We start from the raw sequence: 24,967 nt of genomic DNA, 5'->3' as shown, positions 1-24,967 counted from the left end.
TGCAAAAATGCAGCAGTTTGATGGAGGGTATTTTTAAAAGACTAATGTTTATATAACACTGATTATTTGTGGCAATTTTGGAAATGATGACTGAAGGCAACTGAAAAGCTAATGACACTGATTTGTGATAACCAAGAAGACGTTTCAGTGAAATCTTTACATTTTCTGATAGTGCTGCTAATGACTTCACATTGTAACTGATAATTTTCTCCAGAGCTTTAGAAACACATGAGCACAAAATCTAATGAAGACTGTCATTCCACATTATTGCACCTGCGTCGTTAGTGCGGAAGATGCTGCCATGGGGTGGGTGGGTGAATTGAGGGTCCTGAGTAAGCCCAGGCACTATATATATATATATATATATATATGTATATAATTTGTTAATTACTTAAATTAATAAAGACTTTCTGGTGTTTGGAAGGGTTCCACACATTAATTGGGTATTTACAAAAACATAGGTGTTAAATGCAGCCTTAAAACGATCATCTCTTCAAGAAGCAATGGATTTTCCAAGTTTGTGCATGCAAGCTAAGCTGTAACATAGACTTGTATAGTCTAAAAACAAAGTATTGTATGTGATTTTCATCTACACTTTTATTTTATTGAATTGCTCAATTAGCTGGTTCATATTACCAGTGGACTAACAATGTATTCTGTGCATAGGGTTATAGTTGAACACTTCCTTTATCTGGTGACAGCCCTATTGACTGTGTCGACCACAGCAAACTATGAAAGTTCTTAAAGAAATGGGAGTGCCTGATCACCACATCCATCCTCATCCTGAGAAATCTCTATGTGGGACAAGAAGCTACAGTTAGAACTGGATATGGAATAACTGATTGGTTCAAAATTGGGAAAGGAGTACGACAAGACTGTATATTGTCTCCCTGCTTATTTAACTTATATGCAGAATTCATCATGCAAAAGGCTGGACTGGATGAATCCCAAGCCGGAATTAAAATTGCCGGAAGAAATAATAACAACCTCAGATATGCTGATGACACAACCTTGATGGCAGGAAGTGAGGAGGAATTAAAGAACCTTTTAATGAGGGTGAAAGAGGAGAGCGCAAAATATGGTCTGAAGCTCAACATCAAAAAAACAAAGATCATGGCCACTGGTTCCATCACCTCCTGGCAAATAGAAGGGGAAGAAATGGAGGCAGTGAGCGATTTTACTTTCTTGGATTCCATGATCACTGCAGATGGTGACAGCAGTCACAAAATTAGAAGACGCCTGCTTCTTGGGAGAAAAGCAATGACAAACCTAGACAGCATCTTAAAAAGCAGAGACATCACCTTGCCAACAAAGGTCTTTATAGTTAAAGCTATGGTTTTCCCAGTAGTAATGTATGGAAGTGAGAGCTAGACCACAAAGAAAGCTGATCACCAAAGAATTGATGCTTTTGAATTATGGTGCTGGAGGAGACTCTTGAGAGTCCCATGGACTGCAAGAAGATCAAACCTATCCATCCTTAAAGAAATCAGCCCTGAGTGCTCACTGGAAGGACAGATCCTGGAGCTGAGGCTCCAATACTTTGGCCACCTCATGAGAAAAGAAGACTCCCCGGAAAAGACCCCAATGTTGGGAAAGATGGAGGGCACAAGGAGAAGGGGACGACAGAGGACAAGATGGTTGGACAGTGTTCTCGAAGCTAACAACATGAGTCTGACCAAACTGCAGGAGGCAGTGGAAGAAAGGAGTGCCTGGCATGCTCTGGTCCATGGGGTCACAAAGAGTTGGACACGACTAAACAACAACTAGGAATGAGTGGACAAAATCTATGCAGCCATAGATTTCATACCATGTGGCAGCCAATGTATCTAGGCCAAGCAACAACAAAAGTATTGTATCATCTTTGGATAAAACTTGCAGTACACTTTTGCTCAGTGACCCCCCCCCCCCCCGTTCATCCATTAGTACCAGTTTGGGATTATCCAACCAACTGACCCACTGAAATCCTTATGTAATCTGTCAGTTGAAACATAATTGATCCTCAGTAAGATGGAAAATGCTTAATTTGTTTGAACTTCTCACCTTCAAACAAAATGTTTCCCATAAAGCCACTTGGAATGGCTGATCAAGGGACATTGTCTTTCAACCCAATTAGCAATTCAGTAGCCTCAAAGGGCCTTTCCCCGTTTTAACATTTACAAAGGAAATTTTTGAGGCAACACAAACAAGTGCAAGTCATTCCTATTTCCTGAGCACCCTTTTAACAAATTTCAAAGTCCTAGTATAATTACTTATGTTAACATGTGCCCCAACAGCTTCAAAATATAAGTGTGGCTTTAAAAAGAAAAAGAAAAAAGGCACCTTCAGCAGAAACGAATGATTAGATTAGTCGCCCTGAATCCCTTTCATCAGTGAGTCACAGTTCAAAGAGGAAAATTAAGGCTCTGGTGTATTTATTTTAACAAAAACTTGCAGCTGTCTTAAGCAGGTATTTGTCAGTTTTATTGCAAATCCTTTGGATGAAATGAAGAAGATTACTGAAAGGAATGGTGGTTCTAGAATTTGGTTGCACAGATTCATGAAACGATTTGGTTGCCTGTTCACAGTTTTAATATCTGCCACAAGATACCTCCTGACATCCACTCGCTATAGAGAGCTAGCTTCACACCTCAAGTTCACAGATGCAAGCAGCACAGATTTGTATTCTGTAAAGTAATGCTAACCCCTTGAGGCTCAGAGAGCTGATACCAGAATTACCAGCATCACTTCCTTGGAATTGGAAATCCTCAAATCCTTTCAAGTGATCAGCAGCCTAACATTACACTACAAAGTAAAAATTGCAGAAAATGCGAGGACGTTTGGGTGCTGGAGAAAAAGACAAGCCAGGAAGTATTTAAAATAAAACCTGGGTAAAACAAGATTATTATTTTTTGACAGATGTCATCAAAATGCTGAAGTATGGGTATTTGTTTCCTTATTTATTTCAAGTATTTGTATGCCACTTTTTATCAACAAATCATTTACATATTGATTCATCTCACTACATGTAAGCGGGGTGCCATTTATGTTAATGAAGCTCATTCTTCCATTACTATACTGATGTGTTATGTCCAAAACACCAATGGCTGTGATTGTGCATGTCAGTGGAGCTTGTAGAACTCTGTGGTTGAGAATAATGGAGATTGTGCAGTAGCAGTCTTTGGTTATTGTTCTCTTCAGGCAAGTGAACTCTGTAAAACAAAAGAAACTTACAGTGGTGCCTCGCAAGACGAAATTAATTCGTTCCGCGAGTCGTTTTGTATTGCGAAATTTCGTCTTACGAAGCACATTCCCCATAGGAATGCATTGAAATTTAATTCCCATAGGAATGCATTGAAATTTTCGTCTTGCAAAGCACGAAAAATTCGTCTTGCGAGTCACCTAAAAAATCGCAAAACCCTTCGGTCTAGCGAGTTTTTTGTTGCGCGAGGCATTCGTCTTGCGAGGTACCACTGTATTCTAATTTAAGCAATCTCTCTCTCTCTCTCTGTGTGTGTGTATATGAACTAGGGGCTTTTGCCCCTGCTTGTATTGCTCACCCCCCCCAAACCCCTTACATCTCTGCTGATAGGGTAGAAGCATGCCTTCAATTTCCCTCTAAGAAGTTGGAGGTTTGAAGGAGGTGTGGGGTGTTCTCTCTCTTTCATTCTCCCCACCACCACCACCACTATCTCTTTCCAAAGCTTCCTTGACTTTGCTGGATGCCCGTGTTCTTGGCCTTCCTGATCTGCACTATACACTCCAGATGAGCTTATAATAATTGTGTTTTCAAACAAGTCCCAAGCATTTCGTAGCGATCTGACGTTCTTGGCTTTGCCCTTCACCTTCCTTTTTACCAATCCTCTCATTTGGGGTCTTTTGAAGTGAAATGTGACTGTGTTGGAGTTTTCTTGGCCGTTGGCCATTTACATGTACATCTGGTTTAATAGTGATATGGTCACTGCTCCCAATTGACTTGACAACACTTACTTCTTGCCACAGGCCCTGGGCACCACTCGGTATTAAGTCCAGGGACACTGAGAACTCATGGAATTTGTCTCTGTTGGATTAATGTATTTCTGCATCCTTAATATTCTCTCAAGTCAACTTCTATTGTAACTTGTAGTGGTTTCTCAGATGTTTGTATTCATAGAATCATAGAGTTGGAAGGAACCCAACAGTCACCCAGTCCAACCCCCTGAAATGTAAATAATAAACGTTGAGTGTTGCAATACCTCCTCCTCCTCCTTCTAACATTCATCTCTCCATTGTTTTTCAGACACACTATTTTGGAAGATGGAACTCTGAAGATTACCAATGTTACTAAAGCTGATGCAGGAAGCTACACATGTATAGCAACAAATCATTTTGGGGCAGCCAGCAGCACTGGAAACCTGGTGGTAAAAGGTAACACATTTCTCCCCACACATTTCTGATTCCTCAGTTCTAATGGGGCAGATCTCTTCTATTTTAGATCTTGTGAATTTTTAAATATGAAGCATCTGTTGCTGAAATAAAAGGGCAATTTAGGCCAGAATATAAGGCCACTTCTCTGGGAGAAAACCCCATTGAACTCATTGGAACTTGCTACTGAGTAATCAAGAACAAATAGGAGAATATGTTCATTGACCAACACTATACAGATAAAATAAAAAGTCAAGGTAACCTCTGAAATAAATATGCATCTTTTGCATGCATAAACCAGCTTTAAAACAATAAACACAACAACATAGCCCAATAGCCAATATATTCATTTCCAAACTGCTATATTCATGAACAAACTGATTACACGTGACCTTCGGGTACAGGGCAGTATAGAATTATTATTATTATTATTATTATTATTATTATTATTATTATTTGGATATACAAATCAGTTAAATGAAGTGACGTGGCACCACATGAAACAAACATTGTCCAAAGCCAATATCTGCAGCCAGAGGTGTTTTGACTAACAGCAAACACAAAACTTTCTGCTCTGCCGAGCATGCGACTTCCCTCCTTCCCTTCAGCAGGTTTTCCACTTTCAAGTCCTGTCTCGCATTTTAGTTGTTTCACTTCTGTTGTCCACCTTGTAGGATTTATTTCAATCCTGCTAGTGTCTTCAGATTTTTGCAATTATGATTCAAATATACAATAAATTTACTCCGGTCCCTTTGAAATTTTTGACCGTCCTGGTCTCGAATCCTGCAGGTCAGTCTGGCCAATTCTGCAAAGTCCATCATCTTCGCCTACCACTCTGCAATCGTAGGTACTTCCTGTAACTTCCACTTTGGGGCCATTGAAGTTCTCGCTGCTGCTGTGGCGTACATAAATAGTCTTTGATCTATCTTCGCAATTTCCTCTCCCATCAAACCTAGCAAAAATGCTTTTGGTTTTTTTTTTGGGAAAGGTATATCTAAACATCTTTTTCAGTTCATTGTAGATCAATTCCCAAAATATTTTTACTTTATCACACGTCCACCACATATGATAAAAGTCTCCGTCTGATTCTTTGCATTTCCAGCATGTTTTATCTCTCATTCTATACATTTTAGCTAACTTTACTGGTGTCAAATAGCATCTATACATCATCTTCATTACATTTTCTTTTAATGCTGTAAGTTTCAAATTTTCATTCCACAATTTTGTCCAAGAATCAAACTCAATCTTATGCCCAAAGTCTATTGCCTGAAATATGGGCAATTCCAAACTGTTGCTATACCAACAAATTCAGGTCACACAATTAAAGTTGATTTGCAGCTCATGTGCAGCAAACCTGCTTCCTCAAAATCAGATTTTTTGCAATAAGTAAAGTGTGGGATAACATGCTTTGTTTTGCACTATGTCAGGTAACCTTCACACAAAGAAAAAAGTTTGCCTATGCTTGTTTTAAATCATCATTGTTTATTATAGAACAGACAATGGATAACTTATGTTTTCTGTACGGCACAGAAATAAAAAATACAAATACAAATGCCGAACAAAAATTGCTAGCCATACAATTAATAGTTGGTGTGGTTTGAGCCTGAAAAGCAATATTGGCTCTCTGACTTTCCTTTCCCAGCGGCAGATATATTTCCTTGTTGTCTCAGTGAATGAGATGGTATTAAAAATCATTTTAAGTGCATCAGTAAAATTTGTCATGTTCAGAGAAAATTAGTAGCTTATTCTTGTTGCCCTTGCAACACCAGTCATATTTTCCCCAAGATATAATCAGCGCATGATTGAATACTGTTAGCCACTGATCATTTTAAAAAATGTATCTGAAGGTTCTGAAATGTATGCCCAGAAATTCTCTATCACCAAATTAAACGTAATAATAAAATGTCGGCAATAACATTTGGTGTTGTAATTTGTTAGATGTGCTGACAATGACAAATGTTTTAAATTAAATTATGCACTTTTTATGAGTAGTCTTGTGTCTGATGAATTACTTTACACAACAGACACATAGATTATAACATTGATAAACACTTTTCATCTCTCTCTCATTTGTGGCGGGAAAATCCTCTATTGGAAAATAGATCAAAAGAGATGGATTTATTGCTTTGTAATCAATCACAGCATTCTAACCCTGTCAATTTAATTCTGCCAAACACCAGCAGAGATAGATGGCCACAGTTTTCAGCCTTTCCTAGTCAATATTTGTTCAAAGTCTTCTTGAGTGGCATGTATTTAAATGACAGTTTTTATCAACTGTGAGAGTGAAGGAAGCAAGGCCGGAGTTAGGAAATCTGATAAAAGAAAGCATATATTGCAGATATGTGTTCCTTTTTCAAGATTTATTAGAAAGGATTTATTTCACTTCTAGTACTGTAAAGTTTGAGTATTTATTTATTTATTTATAGCATTTTCCAGTGGACACACCAAGACTAAAACTATAGCAAACGGGCCTTCATTGTAATGTGTTAGCTGTTTTGTAGCCTTATTACCTAGGACCCTCTGATGAACCCTATAAAATTCACAACAGCAAATCCATTGCTACTGCTGGTGGGAACTCTTCTTTGGTCTTTCGTATAAGCATCATGGACTATGCATCTTGCACATTGGCCTGTCGTTCACAAGTTTTGCACGTTTTGCTGTATTAGAGCCTCCTAAACTGACATTTCAGTGTCTGGCTGATCTCAGGCTGTGTACACACTCCCCATTTACTGTGCAACCAGTGCTCTCTCACCATTTTGTTTGTGGAGCCATGTACACACAACGTTAGCAACAACCACGCCTATCCTATAGCATTATGAGAAACACAGCATTTGGATGGGTTTCCTTCGAAACCAGCGTTGATTGAACATGTAAGCCATATGAAGATATCCACGCCCCCTCTCTGTCTACTAGTGTGGATGGACAGCCGTGACTTGGAAACGCATTAAACCATACTGATGTGTACAACAATGTACAAATGTGATTGGAAACGCAGCATTTTAAGCTGGTAGTGCGTACACAACCTCAGACTTCGTCGCCGCTTTTGTAGGAGCGTGCCAATTGCCTTAGTTGATATAAACTTCGCTTCATGGTTAGTTCACGTGGCTTAAGAATTCCTTCACTTTGTGATAAGGTCAGGGGACATTAAAAACTACTTTTATTTTCCCTAGTGCTCAGTTCTGAGTCAATCCCATTAGTATTAATGGGAGCTACATGTGTGCATGAAGCAGAGAATATACCCGTAGGGCTGAGGCATGGATATTAACTGCAACCTGAGAATCACAGTGCTAAAATCTGTCCCATAATGAAATGCAGAAAACTGTTCTGAACTCTAAATGAACTGTGAAAGTACCCTATTTTACATGGATAGGTCTGTGTCTTGAGTGAGATGTATGTTAGTTTGGCTGGAACCATAGAATGATAACTGGGTGCCACTTTTTTAAATGTGCTGTGGATTATTGGGTGGTCTTTGTTTTTGTTTTTATTATGTATTTTGTGTGTTTTATATTGTATTTTTTATGTTGTGGATCACCCTGAGCTCTACATGTATAGGGCAGAATACAAATTTTAATAGTAGTAGTAGTAGTAATAATAATAATAATAATAATAATAATAATAATAATAATAATAAAAAATTCAGGTATGTGGCCTACACAAAGACTAATTTATGATATGAAGGTTTCTCTGACCATAAAATATATTTCTTTTGGCTCTCCTCATATCTCATTAATTAAAATACAATGAAGGTCATGCATCAGAAGACTTTTTTTCTCCCAACTTTAAATGTTCTTCCTTTAAGAATGTGAGCTTTTCCAGTCCAGTGGTTTATTTTAACTTTTGTTGCAAGATGTCCACAGACATTATGGGTATATCATATGTTACTCTACATACAATGAAGTTTATAACAAGTCACATCCAAGCAGCAAGCAAAAACGTAGTCTTAGAACATACAGAAATAATTAAAATTACCCTTCGGTTGCTGTAAATAGGATCCCATCAGAAACTGTGGCATTCACTACTGTTCCAGACAAATCTGATCATATTTTGGAATTGCTGCTTAATCTGAATGATAATGTTTTGAATAAGATTCTGATGAGAACCATGAATGTATCTCCCTATCTATTAAAGTAGACAGGAGAAGGGGGGAACAAGCAAACATTGTGAGGTGATGTGTAGAACAGAAACTGTTTACCTGCAGCATTTAAAAATTAATTTGTCAGTCATTTCCCTTTTTTTTTTACACTACCTCAGGCATAACGTTCAATTTCTTCCACTACCAAAAATAAAAATCCCTTAGTATTGCATGGTTACATGAAAAATAATGTAAAAATGATTGGCTGTATGCTGTCAAATGCATTTTAAGTTGTCCTTTAGAAAGCCATAAATACAGTGGCAGATAGGAACAAGAAGACTAATTTATATTGACCTGAATATATTATATGAGACAGACCTTATTAAGAAAAAAAAGTAGTATCAACTTATTTCTATCTACACAGCAAAGCTTCCAACTTCAAAGCAATATCAATTATCATTACATCATTTATGTCCTTTCACTACCTGGTCTTATTTTCTGAGATTCCTGGACATGGTAACCCGCTTTCCAGTAGGTCCTGCTCCAGGAGGACCTCTTCTAACAGCCTCTTTAGCCAATTAGAAGGCTACTCAGGGGCATGATCCCACCTCCAGGTCTATTTTGGTAGTGCTTTCCCCACAATTTTAAGTTTGGAACAGACATCATTTTGTTTCCTGTTGTTGTTCTTTATTAACCAATTCAAATGGTTTTCTTGAGTACTGATTCAATGCAATTTAGCATAAAACCACAAGCTGATAACAAGAAATATATTGAAGATATCCATCTGGTTTGTGTTGAGAGCCTTGTTCATTTCATTCTCCATGGTTGTCATTTGCCTTACTAATTGCCTCATTACAACTGCTTTACAATCAGTATGACTTAGTCATTAACGTGATGAAAGGCTTACTGAAGAGCAGCTAGATATTAAAAAGCATATATCTCTGACCTACAATTCTTGGACATTCCACAGCTTATCTCTAGCTTTATTAAAGAGTGTGTGTGTGTGTGTGTGTGTGTGTGTACACACACTTTGAAATTAAAATGGATCTACTGGCTCTGAACATCTCCTTCAGTTATCTTGCCTTTAGAAAACTGATTAAATGAGAAACTGAAATACTGTATAAATTTTTTACTTTCAAGACATTTTATTTCCCTTGCTGTTTACCATTCTAGTCAGTTAAGTGGCTTTAAATGATGTTATTGTTCACATAAATAAGGAAAGAAAGACAGAACCATGTGATGTTCCTAAATATTTGTTTCACTAGGTAAGATCTGACAAAGCAAATACGCTGTACAGGAAGATACAAGTGTTTTATTGTGTGCATTTCATGTTTTTATATCTTAGTATTTTTCTTGTGGTGACCAGAGCTAATGGTTTTTGTAGCATCTGAAGGCTCTTCTCTTATGACCTCCCATATATAATGTGTGTGTGTGTGTGTGTGTGTGTGTGTGTGTGTATGCTCAGAGGTTTAAAACGATTTGCAAATTATCCTTTCCTTCCATTTAGGCAGTCATTCAAGTTGCAAAGAAAATAAGGAATTAGAACATAAGGGTTAGAACATAACTGTTCTGCTGGGATAGCCAAAGGTCCATCTAGGTCAGCATCCTCTTTCCAACAACATCCCGTCAGATGACTCTAGTGAGCCCAGAAGTGTTAAGCCTTATGTAGAAAGCTACCTTATATTGAGCATTATTCCTCCATCTAGCATGGCATTGTCTACACTGACTGGCAGAGGCTCTCTAGAATTTCAGACAGGGTGGCATTCCCAGATTTACCCCAAGCTCTTGGGAATTGAACCTGTGATCTTTTACATCAACAGCAGATTCTCTACCACTGAGCTATGGCAGATGAGGCAGCAGATTCGGACAAGATTTCTTGGAAACAGTGGGAAAGAGATGAGGCAAAGCCAGGTGGGATCAGGACGGAAAAGTAGGTTCTGGTATCCATCCATCATGCTACAATCCACATTAATAGATGTATTTCCATATAGGTACTTACCATTTGTCTGGTATTTACCTACTATGGGAAAGTGCCACAAAACAGCTGCAACTAAATTATTTGATTGAAAGAGCAAAGGTTTTTCAGCATGCCAGTGCATTTGCTGAATCACTTCAGCTTTTAAATGATTTTGAGGTGTTGTTCCCACTATTTTTTAACATGTTTGTTTAGCAGTAAGGGGAAATTGCACTTGTTATGGTGAAATGCTACTAATAATGAACTTTAGGAATTAAACCTTAGAAAGGTGACTCTTTTTATTCTTCTCGGGGATACACACTGCATTGTACACAGCTTTGTGAAGTATGCTTACAGTCCTAAGGGTGTAGTTTAATTGTGCGATCTTAAGCACACTGGAAGATCCTGGAGAGAAATTACATAGAATTCACATTTTAATGAAACCAAATGTCAAAATATAAAGAATATTACTTGGAGAAATAATGAACGGAGGAAAATGGGAAGGCAACAATTGCACACATAGGTGATATAATGGTATACAATCAGCAAAGTAGAAGAAGAGTTTGGATTTGATATCCTGCTTTATCTCCTTTCCCTTCCTCCCCCACAACAAACACTCTGTGAGGTGAGTGAGGCTGAGAGACTTCAGAACAGTGTGACTAGCCCAAGGTCACCCAGCAGCTGCATGTGGAGGAGCGGGGACGTGAACCCGGTTCACCAGATTACGAGTCCACCACTCTTAACCACTACACCATGCTGGCTCCCAGTGCAAGGAATTCAACATAGCACTGTGGCAATCATCAGCACAAGCATTTCAGCTTTCCAGAGGGAACAATCCGCCCTCACCTCAGTGCATGCTGTTTTGGGGTAGGGAGTCTCTTAACCCCCCCAAGCCAATTTCAGAGGACAATCAGGGGAAAGTGGGGGGGGGGTGGGAAGTGCTGTTGCACCAGCAGACATCATTGTGCAGGCTTCTGCTAGCAGGACTTGTTAGTTGGATCCCACCCAATTTAATTTAACTAGCTGCATGATAGCAGCTCAGAGCATCTTTGGACTCCTGATAATATTTTTCCAGTAAAACAAGATTGAGAATGAAGCCTCACATACTGATTGGGTACCTGAGAGCTGCAAAAGACAGTATGTTCTTAAGTCCAATGGTGAAAGAAGCTCTGTTTCTGATGTAAGTGGTACCCTCCAGATATTGATGGATATTATCCCTGGCCATTAGCCATTCTGGCTGAGAATGATGGAAGTTGGAGCCTAACAATATCTGGAGGGCACAAGGTTGGGGGAAACTGATTTGTGCGATGAATTAGAAATTTTAGAGGACAACATAATAACTGTAGACTGACATCTCAGCAGAGCTAGCAAGTTCTAACAATGCAGCATTCAGAGACAAAACACAGGACATACGCTTATTCATGTTGCACGAGAGGGGTCTGCAGATCTCTGACACTCTGGTTAGAACTACTGAGATACGTCAGAATATAGGAGTCATATTCCCAGTACTGTTCAATTTGGACAGCTCTTGTTTTCTTGAACAGCCAGACTAAATTGGACAAGATCCTAGTTTGCAACAAGACATTAGTAACAAGACATGTTGTTTTACCCTAAATCGGCTCCCCAAATTTAAGAGTTGCTGAACATAAGAAGAATCAGTTGTGTCAGGCTAATAGCCCATCTTGTCCAGCATCCTGTTTCTCACAGTGGCCAACCAGATGCCTGCAGGAAATCCACAAGCAGGACATGAGCACAAGAACCCTCTCTCCTCCTGTGGTTTCCAGCAACTGGTATTCAGAATCATTGCTGGCTCCATCTGGGGAGGCTGAGCACAGTCATCATTGACTCCTTGATGGGCTTATAAAACTGCCAGACAGCTACTGGGCTAAGCTCAAGGTGCTGGCTTTGGTTTATAAACACTTATACAGCTTGGGAGCAGGATATTTGAAAGATTTTCTCACCCCTTTTATCACTGTGCTGTGTAGGAGAGGGCCTTCTGCAGATACCATCCAATTGGGAGGATTTTCTGTACAATGTAGGAACCAAGTTTCTAGTGTTGTGGCACCCACCCTTTGGAATTCCCTCCCCTTGAATATTAAACAGGTGCCATGTCTTTTTGTTACCTGTTGAAGACCTTTCACAAGCTTTTAAAGTTGAGATATTTCTCATTTCTCTGCTGAGTTTGCTTTCAATATGTTTTTATTGTTTAGTTACTTGTTTGCCACCATGGGCTCTTTTGAGAGGAAAGGTGGGATATAAATTTAAAGGAGGAGGAGGATGTTGTTGACCAAAACTCAAACTCTTAGAAAAGTCAAGAAATATAAATACGTAATGAGTCTATATTAATCCGCACTAGGAATCATAGAATGTAAAAAAAGAAGTAAAACAAGTGAAAAATAACACCATACTTTTTATATTGTATAATGAGATGAATGGCCCTGATGGGCTTTAACAAGTGCATGAATATTGGGCTCTAGGTGGTTTGAGAGAGTTAGAATGCAGAGGACTAATACTACTTGGAAGCTGCATGCTTTTTTTGTTTTTATACAGCCCAAGCTTCCAGTACTTGGATTTGAACCTAGATTTAAAGAAGATTTGCCAAATGTGATATGTTCTGTATGAGAGAGTATGCTCAGTCTGACCCCATGCTGTTGTTCCAAAGATCTTATCTTGCCCTATAGCCAAGCACAGTGAGCCAGCATCTTTCCACGCAGCATCAAAGAAGCTTGAGGACCTTGGCCTTTTTCTATCACTGTTATAAAGTCATCTCTCTAAGGGAACTTTTAACTAGCACTTCTAATACTTGCATCCTAATTATAAAACACAGGGGCAGCTGTTGCTTTTAGAGGAACACTTTGGTTGCAGGGCACCAGTGGAAACGCTACTGCTACCCAGCCAGAAGGCAAAATCTCCCCGTGAACAGCAGTCTGTGCTGAAAATGACGATAGTAATTTTCTCTCCTGACAAGAAATAACTCTGCGGACCTCTCTATGTTAAATGGTTTGATTTCTCCTTCTTTTCCACTCCATCTGGTGTATTTCTTTGTAGCTTCAAGCTGTTTAACAACATGGATAATTTGGTTTGCAGTAAAAATCAATGAAGCCTAATTGTCCACTTACCATTTGAAAAGTGTTTTAGAAACTCTTCCAAAAAAAAAAAGTGGAATGTTCACGTTTTCATACAACTCATTTTAAAGCCATGAATCATAACGGAACATTCCTCATCCCACATTATGGTCATCTTGTAAGATGTTGTACATTCTGGCTTCCAAGATGGCTGAACTTGTTAATACGGCAGATGCATGAAAATTATATAAGCAAAGTATAGTGTTGTTCAGGCTGCTGACAAACTATTTTCTGAATTAAGATTGGAATTAAAATTAATTTGTCCTTGCACCCGGGGAGACAACACCAGGGTGTAGTGAGGCAATGGAACAACCTCCTCAGAGAACAGGTTATGTTTTCTGCCAAGCCTCTTTATCACAAATTATTTAATCATGTAGATATGCAGCAGCTTGCATCTAGATTCATTCCTGCCAGGAGAAGAGTAGAGGCAACATTTGCCAATTCTTCCTACATCCCTCTCCCAAAAGCTTATCTGGAGGGTTGGAAAGCCCTCTTGAACAGTGTGGAAGTGGCCCTGGAAGCTTCACATGGAGGCGAAATAGGCAAAAGGCACTCCCCCTTCAAAAAGCTTTTTGTGGACAGAAGTCTGGATACAAGCAAAAAGATTTACCTGCTGGTATCAATGCAGGCTGACTGAAAAGATGGTAAATCAAATCAGTAAACCTGCATCCTCATTTGCAGGTTTCCATAATGACCCAGAGATGCATTTAAAATAAAAGGACACATTCTACTCATGTAAAAACATGCTGATTCCCGGACCATCCAGGAATTGGGCCAGATCCGGCCCCTGGGCCTTAGTTTACCTACCCATGCATTATGTTTTCCACAGTGGGCACCATTTCACTACACTGTTTACTTTGAAAATCAGTATTTAAATTAGTGACAAAACACTTTTCTGGATATATATATTTTAAGTATTAAAATATTAATGAAATATGACTTAAATTAAACAGTGTTATAGCACTGTAATACCATAATGCTGATGGTAAAAAAAAAACACCCCACTTTCCAGTCATCACCATTAAACATGTTTTTAAAACTTAAGGAGAGTTGAGGACAACATTTGAACAGACAGATTTCCCCAGAGTCATCTTTCATAGCCAGCAGAAAGCAAGAAAAAGCACAAATTACCTTTATGCATGAGCTACACAGTTATGGTTGGATCGGGACATTTTGACTAAACTAAATAAACCCTCATAAAGAGCATATTTTAGCTTGAAATGCATTAAATATTGATAATTTAAATTTAGCACCTGCTACTTAACTTCCTTTGGAGATGGACAGATTTTCTATTATATGAATCTGTTGCTTTGTGATGAGAGACCTGAACTGAAAGGGGATTTTTTCCTGCAAGTTTCAGACATCCCTACAGATAACTTTTATTTTAAAGTGTGCAATGATACTTTTTTTTTTAATGGCTGGCAGGGAAACTGTAGTAGCATTTAATTCACCGTGGTGAGATTGTCTTCCAAAATTCAAGAGTAGGTTAGCTTAAATGAAATTTACCTAATGGTTTTATATATATATATATATTTCCTTATCTTTTGGATAATGATATTCGAGAACCAGCCATACTTGCTCAAAACGTAGGGCAAACTAAGATGTTAAAGCGATGTGTAGCACAATGTTGTACTTGTCTGCTCGGAAAGCATGTCCTGTTGCATTCAGTGGGATTTAACTTGCAGGTTGCCATTTTAAACAAACTTACTGGTACCTGGAAGTAAGTCCCATTGAACTCTGTTGACATTTCTGCATATATATGAATAGGATTGGAGAGTAGGAAAGTCTGAGTACGAGGCTGGAATTGTAGTTTCCAGCCAATGAGATAATTACATTCATCATGTATGCATAAAAAGTGTTAAGTATTTTTTTATACAAAAATCATAAAAATTATTTTGATGACATTTGAATAATATCAAATTAGATCACTTGTGAAGCAGTTTCTTAGTTTTAACATGTATAAGTTATTTTGTACAAACTAACATATAAAAAGGACTCGGTTGTCCATGGCTGAGGAAGTTACACGCACTTAAGTTAATGATACTTATATCAATGATACTTAAGTGAACTGTTCATTGGTTATGATCCATTCTAACTCTCCTGAGAGGCACACAGGTGTCCAAACTCTTTTCTTCTGAGTGTGACAATTATGGAAGAATTCCAAACCAAACATTTGTACATAATGAGTGATGTACAAAGTTATTTTTTAAAATGTTTGGTTTGATCCCTGTCATAGTTTCTGGGGCCTCTGTTATTTTGGACAACAGGGAGGTACTGTGAAAAATGCTGAAGACGGGAAAATATGACCCTGAGCTGAGAAGATTAATAGCCGATGAATAACTAAAGTCACTTACAGTATTTCACTGTTCTAATTTCTGGAGCTCTTTTAATGGATTGTTTGAGTAGTTTATGGAGCATAACCAAAACTCATTTTAGTATGGGGCGAGGAGGAGGGCAGAACAAAGTTTAGTCAGTCTTTTTCAAAGGGAGAGATGCTTTTGAATACCACAGACACAACAGAATCTCTGTGTCCAAACTGCAGTTATATGAAACCAATGTGATGTGAGCCTACATTGCAGTTCTCTTGAATGTCCTATTTTAGAGTAATAAAAATATTTAATGAACAACACTCCAGCTTATTGGTGTACTGAATATTTGATTTTTTTAAATTAAAAAAATCCATTTTATTATATATTCTGAATATTTGTGATATATATATATCACCTAGACCAGTGATGGCAAAACTTGGCCCTCCAGCTGTTTTGGGACTGCAACTCCCATGATCCCTAGCTAACAGGACCAGTGGTCGGGGATGATGGGAATTGTAGTCCCAAAACAGCTGGAGGGCCAAGTATGGCCATCACTGTAGAGGTAATAACTACATTTATTGATTTATATGAATATGCTATGCAACTATTCAACTACCGTGTTTCTCATAAAATAAGACACCGTCTTATATTTATTTTTCCTCAAAAACCCCCACTATGGCTTATTTTCAGGGGGATGTCTTATTTTTATTACCACAGATTTATAAACGGACCAAGTGAGAGCCATGAGAAGTACTAAATGTGGGTGCAGGCTGCCAAGACTGCACAGCTTATGTACATTCTCTGCTAAACTTTTTTTTTCTTTAACACAAATACAGTGGTAAGTATTTTTTTTTTGGGGGGGGGAGGAGGAATTAAGTCCCAATCCCAAAAGTTTAACCTACAAGGATAGGGTCCCCCTGGAACCTAGGGAAAAGCCTAGCAAGTCCCCTGTCCAAAGTGTTGTGTCAAAATGGTGAAATAATAAAAAAACAGAAATTAAAAACTGTTTAGCCATGGGAGGGGGGAGGGGAGATACCCACTTATCTGGCTCGGGGCTCCGCGCAGCACGGTGCTGCTGCTCCTGGGTTCTGCTGCTGGGTCCCGCTGGCTCGGGGCTCCGCTCGGCGCTGCAACAGCAGCCAGTTGCGGGCGCCAAGCTGGCAGCCCTTCTCGGCCGGGCCAGGCGGAGGCGAGGCTGCGGGCTCGGCGCGCTCCGATCGGCGCTGCAGCAGCAGCCGCTTCCGGGCGCCGAGCTGGCAGCCCTTCTCGGCCGGGCCAGGCGGAGGCGAGGCTGCGGGCTCGGCACGCTCTGATCGGCGCTGCAGCAGCAGCCGCTTCCGGGCGCCGAGCCGGCAGCCCTCCTCGGCTGGGCCAGGCGGAGGCGAGGCTGCGGGCTCGGCGCGCTCCGATCGGCGCTGCAGCAGCAGCCGCTTCCGGGCGCCGAGCCGGCAGGCCGCCTCCTCCTCCTGCCGCGGCTCGTCACTCTCGCTCCGTACGGCAACCGTGCAGTAAAGAAGATGGGCAGCAGCTGGAGGGCGGCTCCTCCAGCGGGAAGGAGGCTCGGAGGTGCGGGCAACCTCGCATCTTCCTTGGCGCCCTCCAGAACTGCGCCCAGCACTACGGCTTATTTTCGGGGTATGTCTTACATTTTGTGAACGGTTGAAAATCCTGCCATGGCTTATTTTATAGGGACGTCTTATTTTATGAGAAACACGGTACTAAGAAAGGTTTTGTAGAAACAGGCTTAAGGCAGTGTGGTGAACCAACTGTGCTCAAGTGCAACAACTTCTCTCCTCCCCCTGTCCACGCCTAAATCTTTCTGGGGAATCCCCTAACACTCTGGAGCAGATCTAGGAACAGCACTGGGAGAGGAAAGGTGAGGAAGGTCATGTTGCTGCAGTGGAAGTCATTCTGCTTCCACATTTATTTAGTTGTAAACCACCCAACTATTATATCCTCTGGCTACCTTGCCAAATGGTAGTGCCGATAGGCTCTTTCATCTTTATTTTGTAAATATGATTTCAAGACTCCTTATTTTTCTGGAGACACTTGTGGAAGTTTTAAACACAAATCCTACTACATTTAGACACCTTAAGATCTGCTATGATTTACTGGACTAGGCACTCATAGCATGAACAAAGATCCAATATTCAGGTTCCAAATTCAGCCACCCCGATGAGAAACTTAAATTTACAAGAGACATAGAGGCACATGTTTCACTCAGTTGCTGCTTGCTTTACATACTTGCACCCCAGTAGCAGTGCCAAGTAGGGTACTTCACTGCCCGCTACCCTGGCAACCATATCTGCATAGGTATTTCTAATTTACTCCGAGTCTTCTTTTACCTGCATTTTTTATCTCACAGTCTCTAATTCACCACTTCTACAAAGCTGTGTCTTAAAGAACGCCTTGCTCACTGCCACCTCTTTGGATATAGATCTATTGCAACAACATGAGTCTTGGGGATAAAACTAGCTTGTTACATTACCTCCATTTATCCCAGACTATTCAACTGGCTTGACTATTACAACTTCCCCCTATCAATACCTTGTTCCACCTATTCACCTAGTCTTCAGTATTCTTTCTGCCACCTCTTTCTCAGAATCCTCATCAACTCTTTGGGACACCACAAGAGCAAGGCTGTTCCCCCTCCCTCTCCTTTTCTCCCTCTCTATTCTTCACATGTTTAGGTTTAGCATTTCTCTGGAATGAGAGTCTGGGCATAGGGTTAGTTCAATTCTACAAGGTAAAAGACCCCTTGAGTGAGAGGTGAGAGGGTGAAGGAGCAGAACATTGTTGCCCGGGTGAAAGACAGGGTCTGTATAAGATCTACTGTGAAAGCAATAACTATGTTGTTTGGTTAGTTGGAAACATAGGAAACTGCCTTATACTGAATCAGATAATTGGCCCATTGAGTTCAGAAATCACTGGCAGTGGCTCTCTGTGATTTCAGGTGAGGGACATACCCTGTCCTACCTGGAGATGCCACAGAATGAACCCAGGACTTTCCGCATACAAAGCATATGATATACCACTGTGCTATTACCTTTGCTTGTGGTTATGATTGCTGAGCACTACACATACACACCACATGTACTTTCTATTTTGTGCATGAGTTGCATTTTACTGGTCCAAGAAGTCTGTGTTTGTATGACAGAGCAGCAATGTGTGTGCGCTTTGTTCATGTCGTTGTCGTTATGTGCCTGCTAGGCAAAGGGAGTTATGGTGAAGGGGGTTCCGATGGTTGGAATCTGTTCCTCCTGGTTCCTTTTCCATTAGGCAAGACTTGGGCTGCCTTGCCAATCAGCCCTCCAGGCTAGTGGTGCTTCTCTTGAATGCCAGGTTGGTGCATACTACTACCACACTGTCCTGCAGTAAATACAGAAGTTGTAGTGCAGATTTTCAAAACTGTCAGCCCTTGATGTAAGAGCATCCCTCCCAGAAATCAACACCTCCTGTCTCCTAGCAAAGGGACAAGGCACTCAATCACTAGACAGCAAATCTGCACACTGAAATATGTGTTCTTTGTATGGCTGAATAATAAATGAAGGTTAATTTAAATCTGAAAGCACATTAGAAAATGGAACGACATCAGGCAGTGCCAGAGAAGGATGCTCACAGCGATGGTAGTGAAGAGTAAACACATGGAAGCCTATGAGTGCAAAAGAAAAGAAAAGTATAGGGTGTTAGGGTCCCCTCCCAAAAAACAGCAACAGTGGCTGTTTGTTTTAATCGCCACTTTATAAAACAGCTTGCCATCTTACTGAGTCAAGTTTTCCCACATTCTGATGTCACAAAAAGAATAATATGGAATGGGGTCTGGAAATGACAATAAAATTTGTCACTCGACAAAACTTTTATTTGCTCTTTTATAGCAACCACACTGCTGCCTGATTATCCTATAAAAAACAAAGCATACAGTTTTACTGTTCTGTGTCACTATGTCTTTAGCAGCAAAACAGAACACACATCATTTCAGGCGTGCCTTAAATTAAATTGGCATGATGACAAGCCCAAAGAGTGTCTGTTGCAGGCATTATGGATAACCCAGCGAATTCAAGGTGTCATCCTTTACAGGCTATTGATTAAAGTTAGCCAATATCCATCTCTTCAAGAATGGAATAATCTGCTTTCGTTGCTGAAATGATGGGGATCTTGCAGAGAAGGTTAATCAGATTCCAAAGAAATCATATGTGGTCTCTGATAAATTGCAAGCCACTTTGAGATCAGTCATTGACCCCTAACAACACAGACTGTTGGAATACCTCACCAAAGACTCCTGATTAAGCTAGGCATTCATGGAATAAGAGTCGAGGTCCTCTTGTGGATCAGAAGCTGTAACAGGAATTATAGAGTAGGAATAAATGGACAGTTATCCTCAGTTTATTGGGCTTCCTCCACTACACCCAGACAGTTTTCCCTATCATACTGAGCCTCTTGTGGCTTAGATGTTATGGAGAAGAGGAGCTGTATGTCATCAGCATAAAAAATATTTTTAATCAAAGCTACCCACTCTCTCCTAATCACCAAAGTACAAAACCTAACCTTTCTAACAGGACTTACTTCATATTGCACTATAAGAAGGGCCATTTTTTGGTAAATAAATAAAGAGGATGAAAATCTTAGCAAACAGAACTCACATTTATGACATCATTATCTCCACCTCCCACTCACCACCCCACCATACTCATTTTAAAGCCACTGATCCAAATAAAAGCTGCCAAATCTTGTGGTCAGCCATATATATTACTTTGGTAAGTTTCCTTTGGCCATGAGTAAATGAGTGTCCTGTCCATTTTCACTGGCACTAGATTCAGCCTTCTGTGTCCTTTTGTCTGGTCTGCTTGTTTGAAGCATCTGGTAAACATAAACCTCTCCACCCGACCATTCATGCTTAAATCCGAAATTACCTTCTTATTCATTCTGGTCCCGGTTGCACCACATGGTGTAGAAACCCATTTCCCCCTCATGTGCTGAAATGGCTTTGGCCTACAAGGTATCATTCCTTTCCAGCTCACAGCAAATGGCTGAAGTGCTGTATTTGCCACCAGAAGGTCTGCCCATTCTCTGCCAGGATGTTGCTCAACCCAGCAATTGCTCAAAGTCAGAGTTGGATTAATTATTATACCAAATATGGTGTAGATGGACAGGAAAACTAGGATCTCTGGGTTATATCAATATAATGGCTGCAGTGCGAGAAGTCGGAGTCACAGTAGAATTCTGTACTCCTTGAAATTTCCATAAGAATAATGGGGGAAATGTCCTCCATGAATAGTTTTTTTTCCATTTCATTTTCTGGATTAAAAAATAGTCATTTTTGGAACTGGGAGGTGGAAACATTTGCTGAAAATCTCTTCCATTGGAAGATAATTTAGCTCCCCACACCCCAATCCAGTTTGGTGTCATTGCTTCTCCTGTCAGCTACTGCTTCTGTGCAATTTTCATTTTTATTAGTGACTACTTCTTTGCCAACACCCCTGGATACTAGGCACTTCCGTCTTGTCCTTTTTCTTTCAGTTCCATAGGCAATCCACCTTTCCACCACCATCACCTGCCTGGAAATTAATCTGGGTTTGCTGTTTCCCCCTCAAACCATCTGGATGCCTACAATGCTTTAGAACCCTTTTTAGCAATAATGCTAGCTTCCATTATCAAAATGTTTGAAGGCAGCGCATAACTCTTTTATAAGGAAAAAGTAATAGAACTGCAAGAAGACAGCAAAAAGAAGCAGGTGTAAAGCCATTAAAACACGCGCACACATTCACACACACACACACACACAACTGTCAAGTGTTAAAAGAACAGCATTAAGCATTGCTTAAATTAATACATTGTGCTCAAATCTCATTTCTTCCTTCTCACCCTTAGTACTCCATTTACCTTAACTTCCTCATGTCTGGCCATATTCTATCCTTCCTTGAACTTCTTTAATGTCTATGCAACATCCTTTCAGTACACCTCAAATACTAATTCTGCTGTTAAGTGTTGAGGGCAGGGAGAAAAAGTCCTTTCAGATAAAATGAGAACTTGAGTTATTTTCTGAAAGCAAGCTGGCTAACAAACTGTCTTTAGAAACCTGAAGCATTTGAGTTTCAGCCTAAAGATTCCTCCAAACAAATGTTCCAGAATACTTTGTGTGTAAGTTCTGCCTGTGACTGATGGGAGATGGTAGTCAAAAACATGAATGGCAGCAGGCCAGTGAAGCCTGCTTTATATAGAAGAAGCTTTATCCCTGGGAAGAGTACACACTGCCATTTCACAATGGGGACCATTTTGGGAAGCATGCGCAGGCCATCCTGCTGTTGATGGTCGTGTGAACAGGCCTCCAAATGTAGTGCTTTTATGTCCCATTGACTTCAGCCAGAGACTTAAGCGTGTCTTCCACAACTGCCAAACAGCTGAAAATGTGGTCACTCTTCCACATGTGTGGTTGGGGCTTGTGGCAGAGACTGGCATCTCCTCACTGGCCTCATGGACAGTAGTGAGACTCCACACTCAAATGTGCCACAAGTAGAAAATGAAAACAGCTGCTCTTGGTTTCCTTGGCTGCACCCTTTCACCTTACTCCCTCAGCAGTCAATTTTTCAAACAGTTCACCGTACGGTGGACTAGGGCGAGGCAGGATTTCTTCAACAGACATTCCGGGGGAACAACAGTAGGAAAGGGAAATTATTATTAAACTCATTTGTTTATTTATTGAACTTGTTAGTCACTTGTTACGCTAGTGACTTACAATGTATTTCCCAGTGAATTTCAACATACTGCCCTCAACAGTTGCTTGCAGGCTTCCCTTGTCATTTGGCTGGCAACTGTGGAAAGAGGATGCTGAACTAGAAAGGCCTTTGTGGTCTGATCCAGAGGGTTCTTTGTATGATCCAATGGGAGCCAGAAAGCATTTCCTTTTTTTAATCCACCAGCCTTACAAACATATGCTGCTGCAGCTCCTGCTATTTTGTGTGTCATGGACTGGCTGGACACAAAGGAGGGGTGGGAGAAACCAGTGGGAAACTCCCAGGGGAGGAAGGCTCAGAGCCCGGGGGTTGGTGGTGGAACGATGATGAGTGGTCAGAGGGAGGAGCAGGAGCAGACTGGGGGGGGGAGGTGTTGGAAGCTGAAGAGCTAACAGCGTTTAGTGAGCAGGGAGAGCATGTGGCACAGAGAAGTTGAGAAGCAGAAGTGGAAGCAGGAGAAGAGGGAGACCAAGAGGCAGAGATGAGTCAAGCTGGTGAAGAAGCCAGAGTGTCTTCCTCTTCTGCTCTGACAAACTCCTCTCCCCCCTGGTCCCCCAGGACCAGGAGAGGCATGAAGTGGGAGAAGCAAAGGCAGGCATGCCGTCCGAGTCTCAGATTGTTTGGGAAGACCCAGGGGAGGAGGAGAGTTAGGAAGCTGTGAGAAGGCCTTCAGTCTCCACACCTGCCTCTCAGGTGTAAGACCTACTGAGAAGAGTTACAGGTAGGTATCCGTGTTGGTCTGCTGTAGTCAAAACAAACAAACAAATTCCTTCCAGTAGCACCTTAGAGACCAACTAAGTTTGTTATTGGTATGAGCTTTCGTGTGCAACACGAAACCACAGATCAACAGAGCCAGACTGATACCCAGAGAGAACCTGCTGCAAGACAGACCCAAAAAAGAAAATAACAGAACACCACTAGTAATCACATACAGCTCCCAAGTTAAAACAGTACAACGCATCATCAGAGATCTAAAACCTCTCCTAGACAATGATAGTTCTCTTTCTCAAGCTCTGGGAGGAAGACCTTTCATTGCCTACAGACAGCCACCCAATCTTAAACAACTCCTCACCCACAATAATACAACAACCACACTTAACATAGACACTGGTACCAGAGCCTACAAAAAACCCAGATGCCAACTTTGCTGCCACATACACACGGACAACACCATTACTGGCCCCAACAACATCAAACATACCATCTCAGGACTATTTAATTACTCATCTTCTAGCATTGTGTATGCCATCAAATGCCAACAGTGCCCTTCAGCTCTCTATATTGGACAAACAGGCCAAACCCTACGCCAAAGGATAAATGGGCATAAATGTGACATCAGGAATCACAAGACAGAGAAACCAGTAGGAGAACACTTCAATCTCCCAGGACATTCTATACAAGATCTCAAAGTAGCTGTCTTATTACAAAAGAATTTCAGAAATTGACTGGAAAGAGAAGTTGCTGAATTGCAACTTATTAGCAAGCTTAAAATCATGGAGAGACCTGGTCTGAATTGGATTGTTATCTCATTACATTGGATTCTTATCTCATTATACATGATAAAACTATTTTTAGCCATCTCACCCCTTGTTTTTTCCGGTAAGACCAATTGCAGTCGTTAACAGTCGTCAACAGGTTTACCACACCTATCAGCCAATCACATATTCCCACACCCTTCTGAGTAATACCCCCCCCCATTCTCTCACTGTATATAAGGGTCTGGTGACTTCTGTTTCGGTGTATCTGAAGAAGTGTGCATGCACATGAAAGCTCATACCAATAACAAACTTAGTCTCTAAGGTGCTCCTGGAAGGAATTTTTTAAATTTTGTTTCGACTACTGAGAGAAGCTGCTGTGCTCCTTAGGCCTGGCACTCCTGAGCAGAGCTTGTTTCTTCTAATAGAGTTAACTTCACTTACTCTGTGTGATTTATTGCTGGCTCTCTCCTAACATCAAGGGGCTTAGAGAAGCAGAAAGAGTCAGCTAATAGTCAAAGTATACTGACAGAGGGAATTAACAGACACAATGGAAAGAATATGTTATGTTGGCTTCTTCGCTTCTCTGGGTTCACAGAACTAAAGTTAAAATGTTTAGCAGCAATAATGTGCATGCTGCAAAAAACGGGGAGGACAAACATCACTACTTCTAGAAGACTGTGAGAGTTAGGATGAGGTTTTCCCTAGGACAGGAGATCAGCTGAAATGGGACCATTGGAGGCTATGATGCTCAGATCTCTCTCACTAAAATTGGTAGGATTAAAAAGTGCTTACCCCCAACATGCTTATGCCCCAAATATTTCTGACTGTTGTTGTTCTTTTCAAGCATCATCCTTGGACATTTAAATTAAAAGGCATGCCCCCCCACCCCCGCGGATTCTGCATAGTTGGAAACAAACC

At 40.6% G+C, this 24,967-nt stretch overlaps 1 protein-coding gene across 6 annotated transcripts in view; it reads left to right on the top strand.

Annotated features, from left to right (window-relative positions):
* The window catches only part of CNTN4 (contactin 4), a 514,690-nt gene that overhangs the window by 453,495 nt on the left and 36,228 nt on the right, over positions 1 to 24,967 (top strand). For all 6 annotated transcript variants that reach the window (XM_033141190.1, XM_033141194.1, XM_033141189.1 and 3 more), the window contains one exon: positions 4,256 to 4,383. In XM_033141190.1, coding sequence (XP_032997081.1) covers positions 4,256 to 4,383 — 128 coding nt within the window. The remainder of the gene's footprint in view (positions 1 to 4,255; positions 4,384 to 24,967) is intronic.

The sequence above is a fragment of the Lacerta agilis genome, chromosome 2 (assembly GCF_009819535.1).
Source record: "Lacerta agilis isolate rLacAgi1 chromosome 2, rLacAgi1.pri, whole genome shotgun sequence".
In the NCBI taxonomy this organism is placed as follows: domain Eukaryota; kingdom Metazoa; phylum Chordata; class Lepidosauria; order Squamata; family Lacertidae; genus Lacerta; species Lacerta agilis.
The sequence above is the reverse complement of the archived record's forward strand: the minus strand, read 5'-3'. Positions and strand labels throughout refer to the sequence as shown.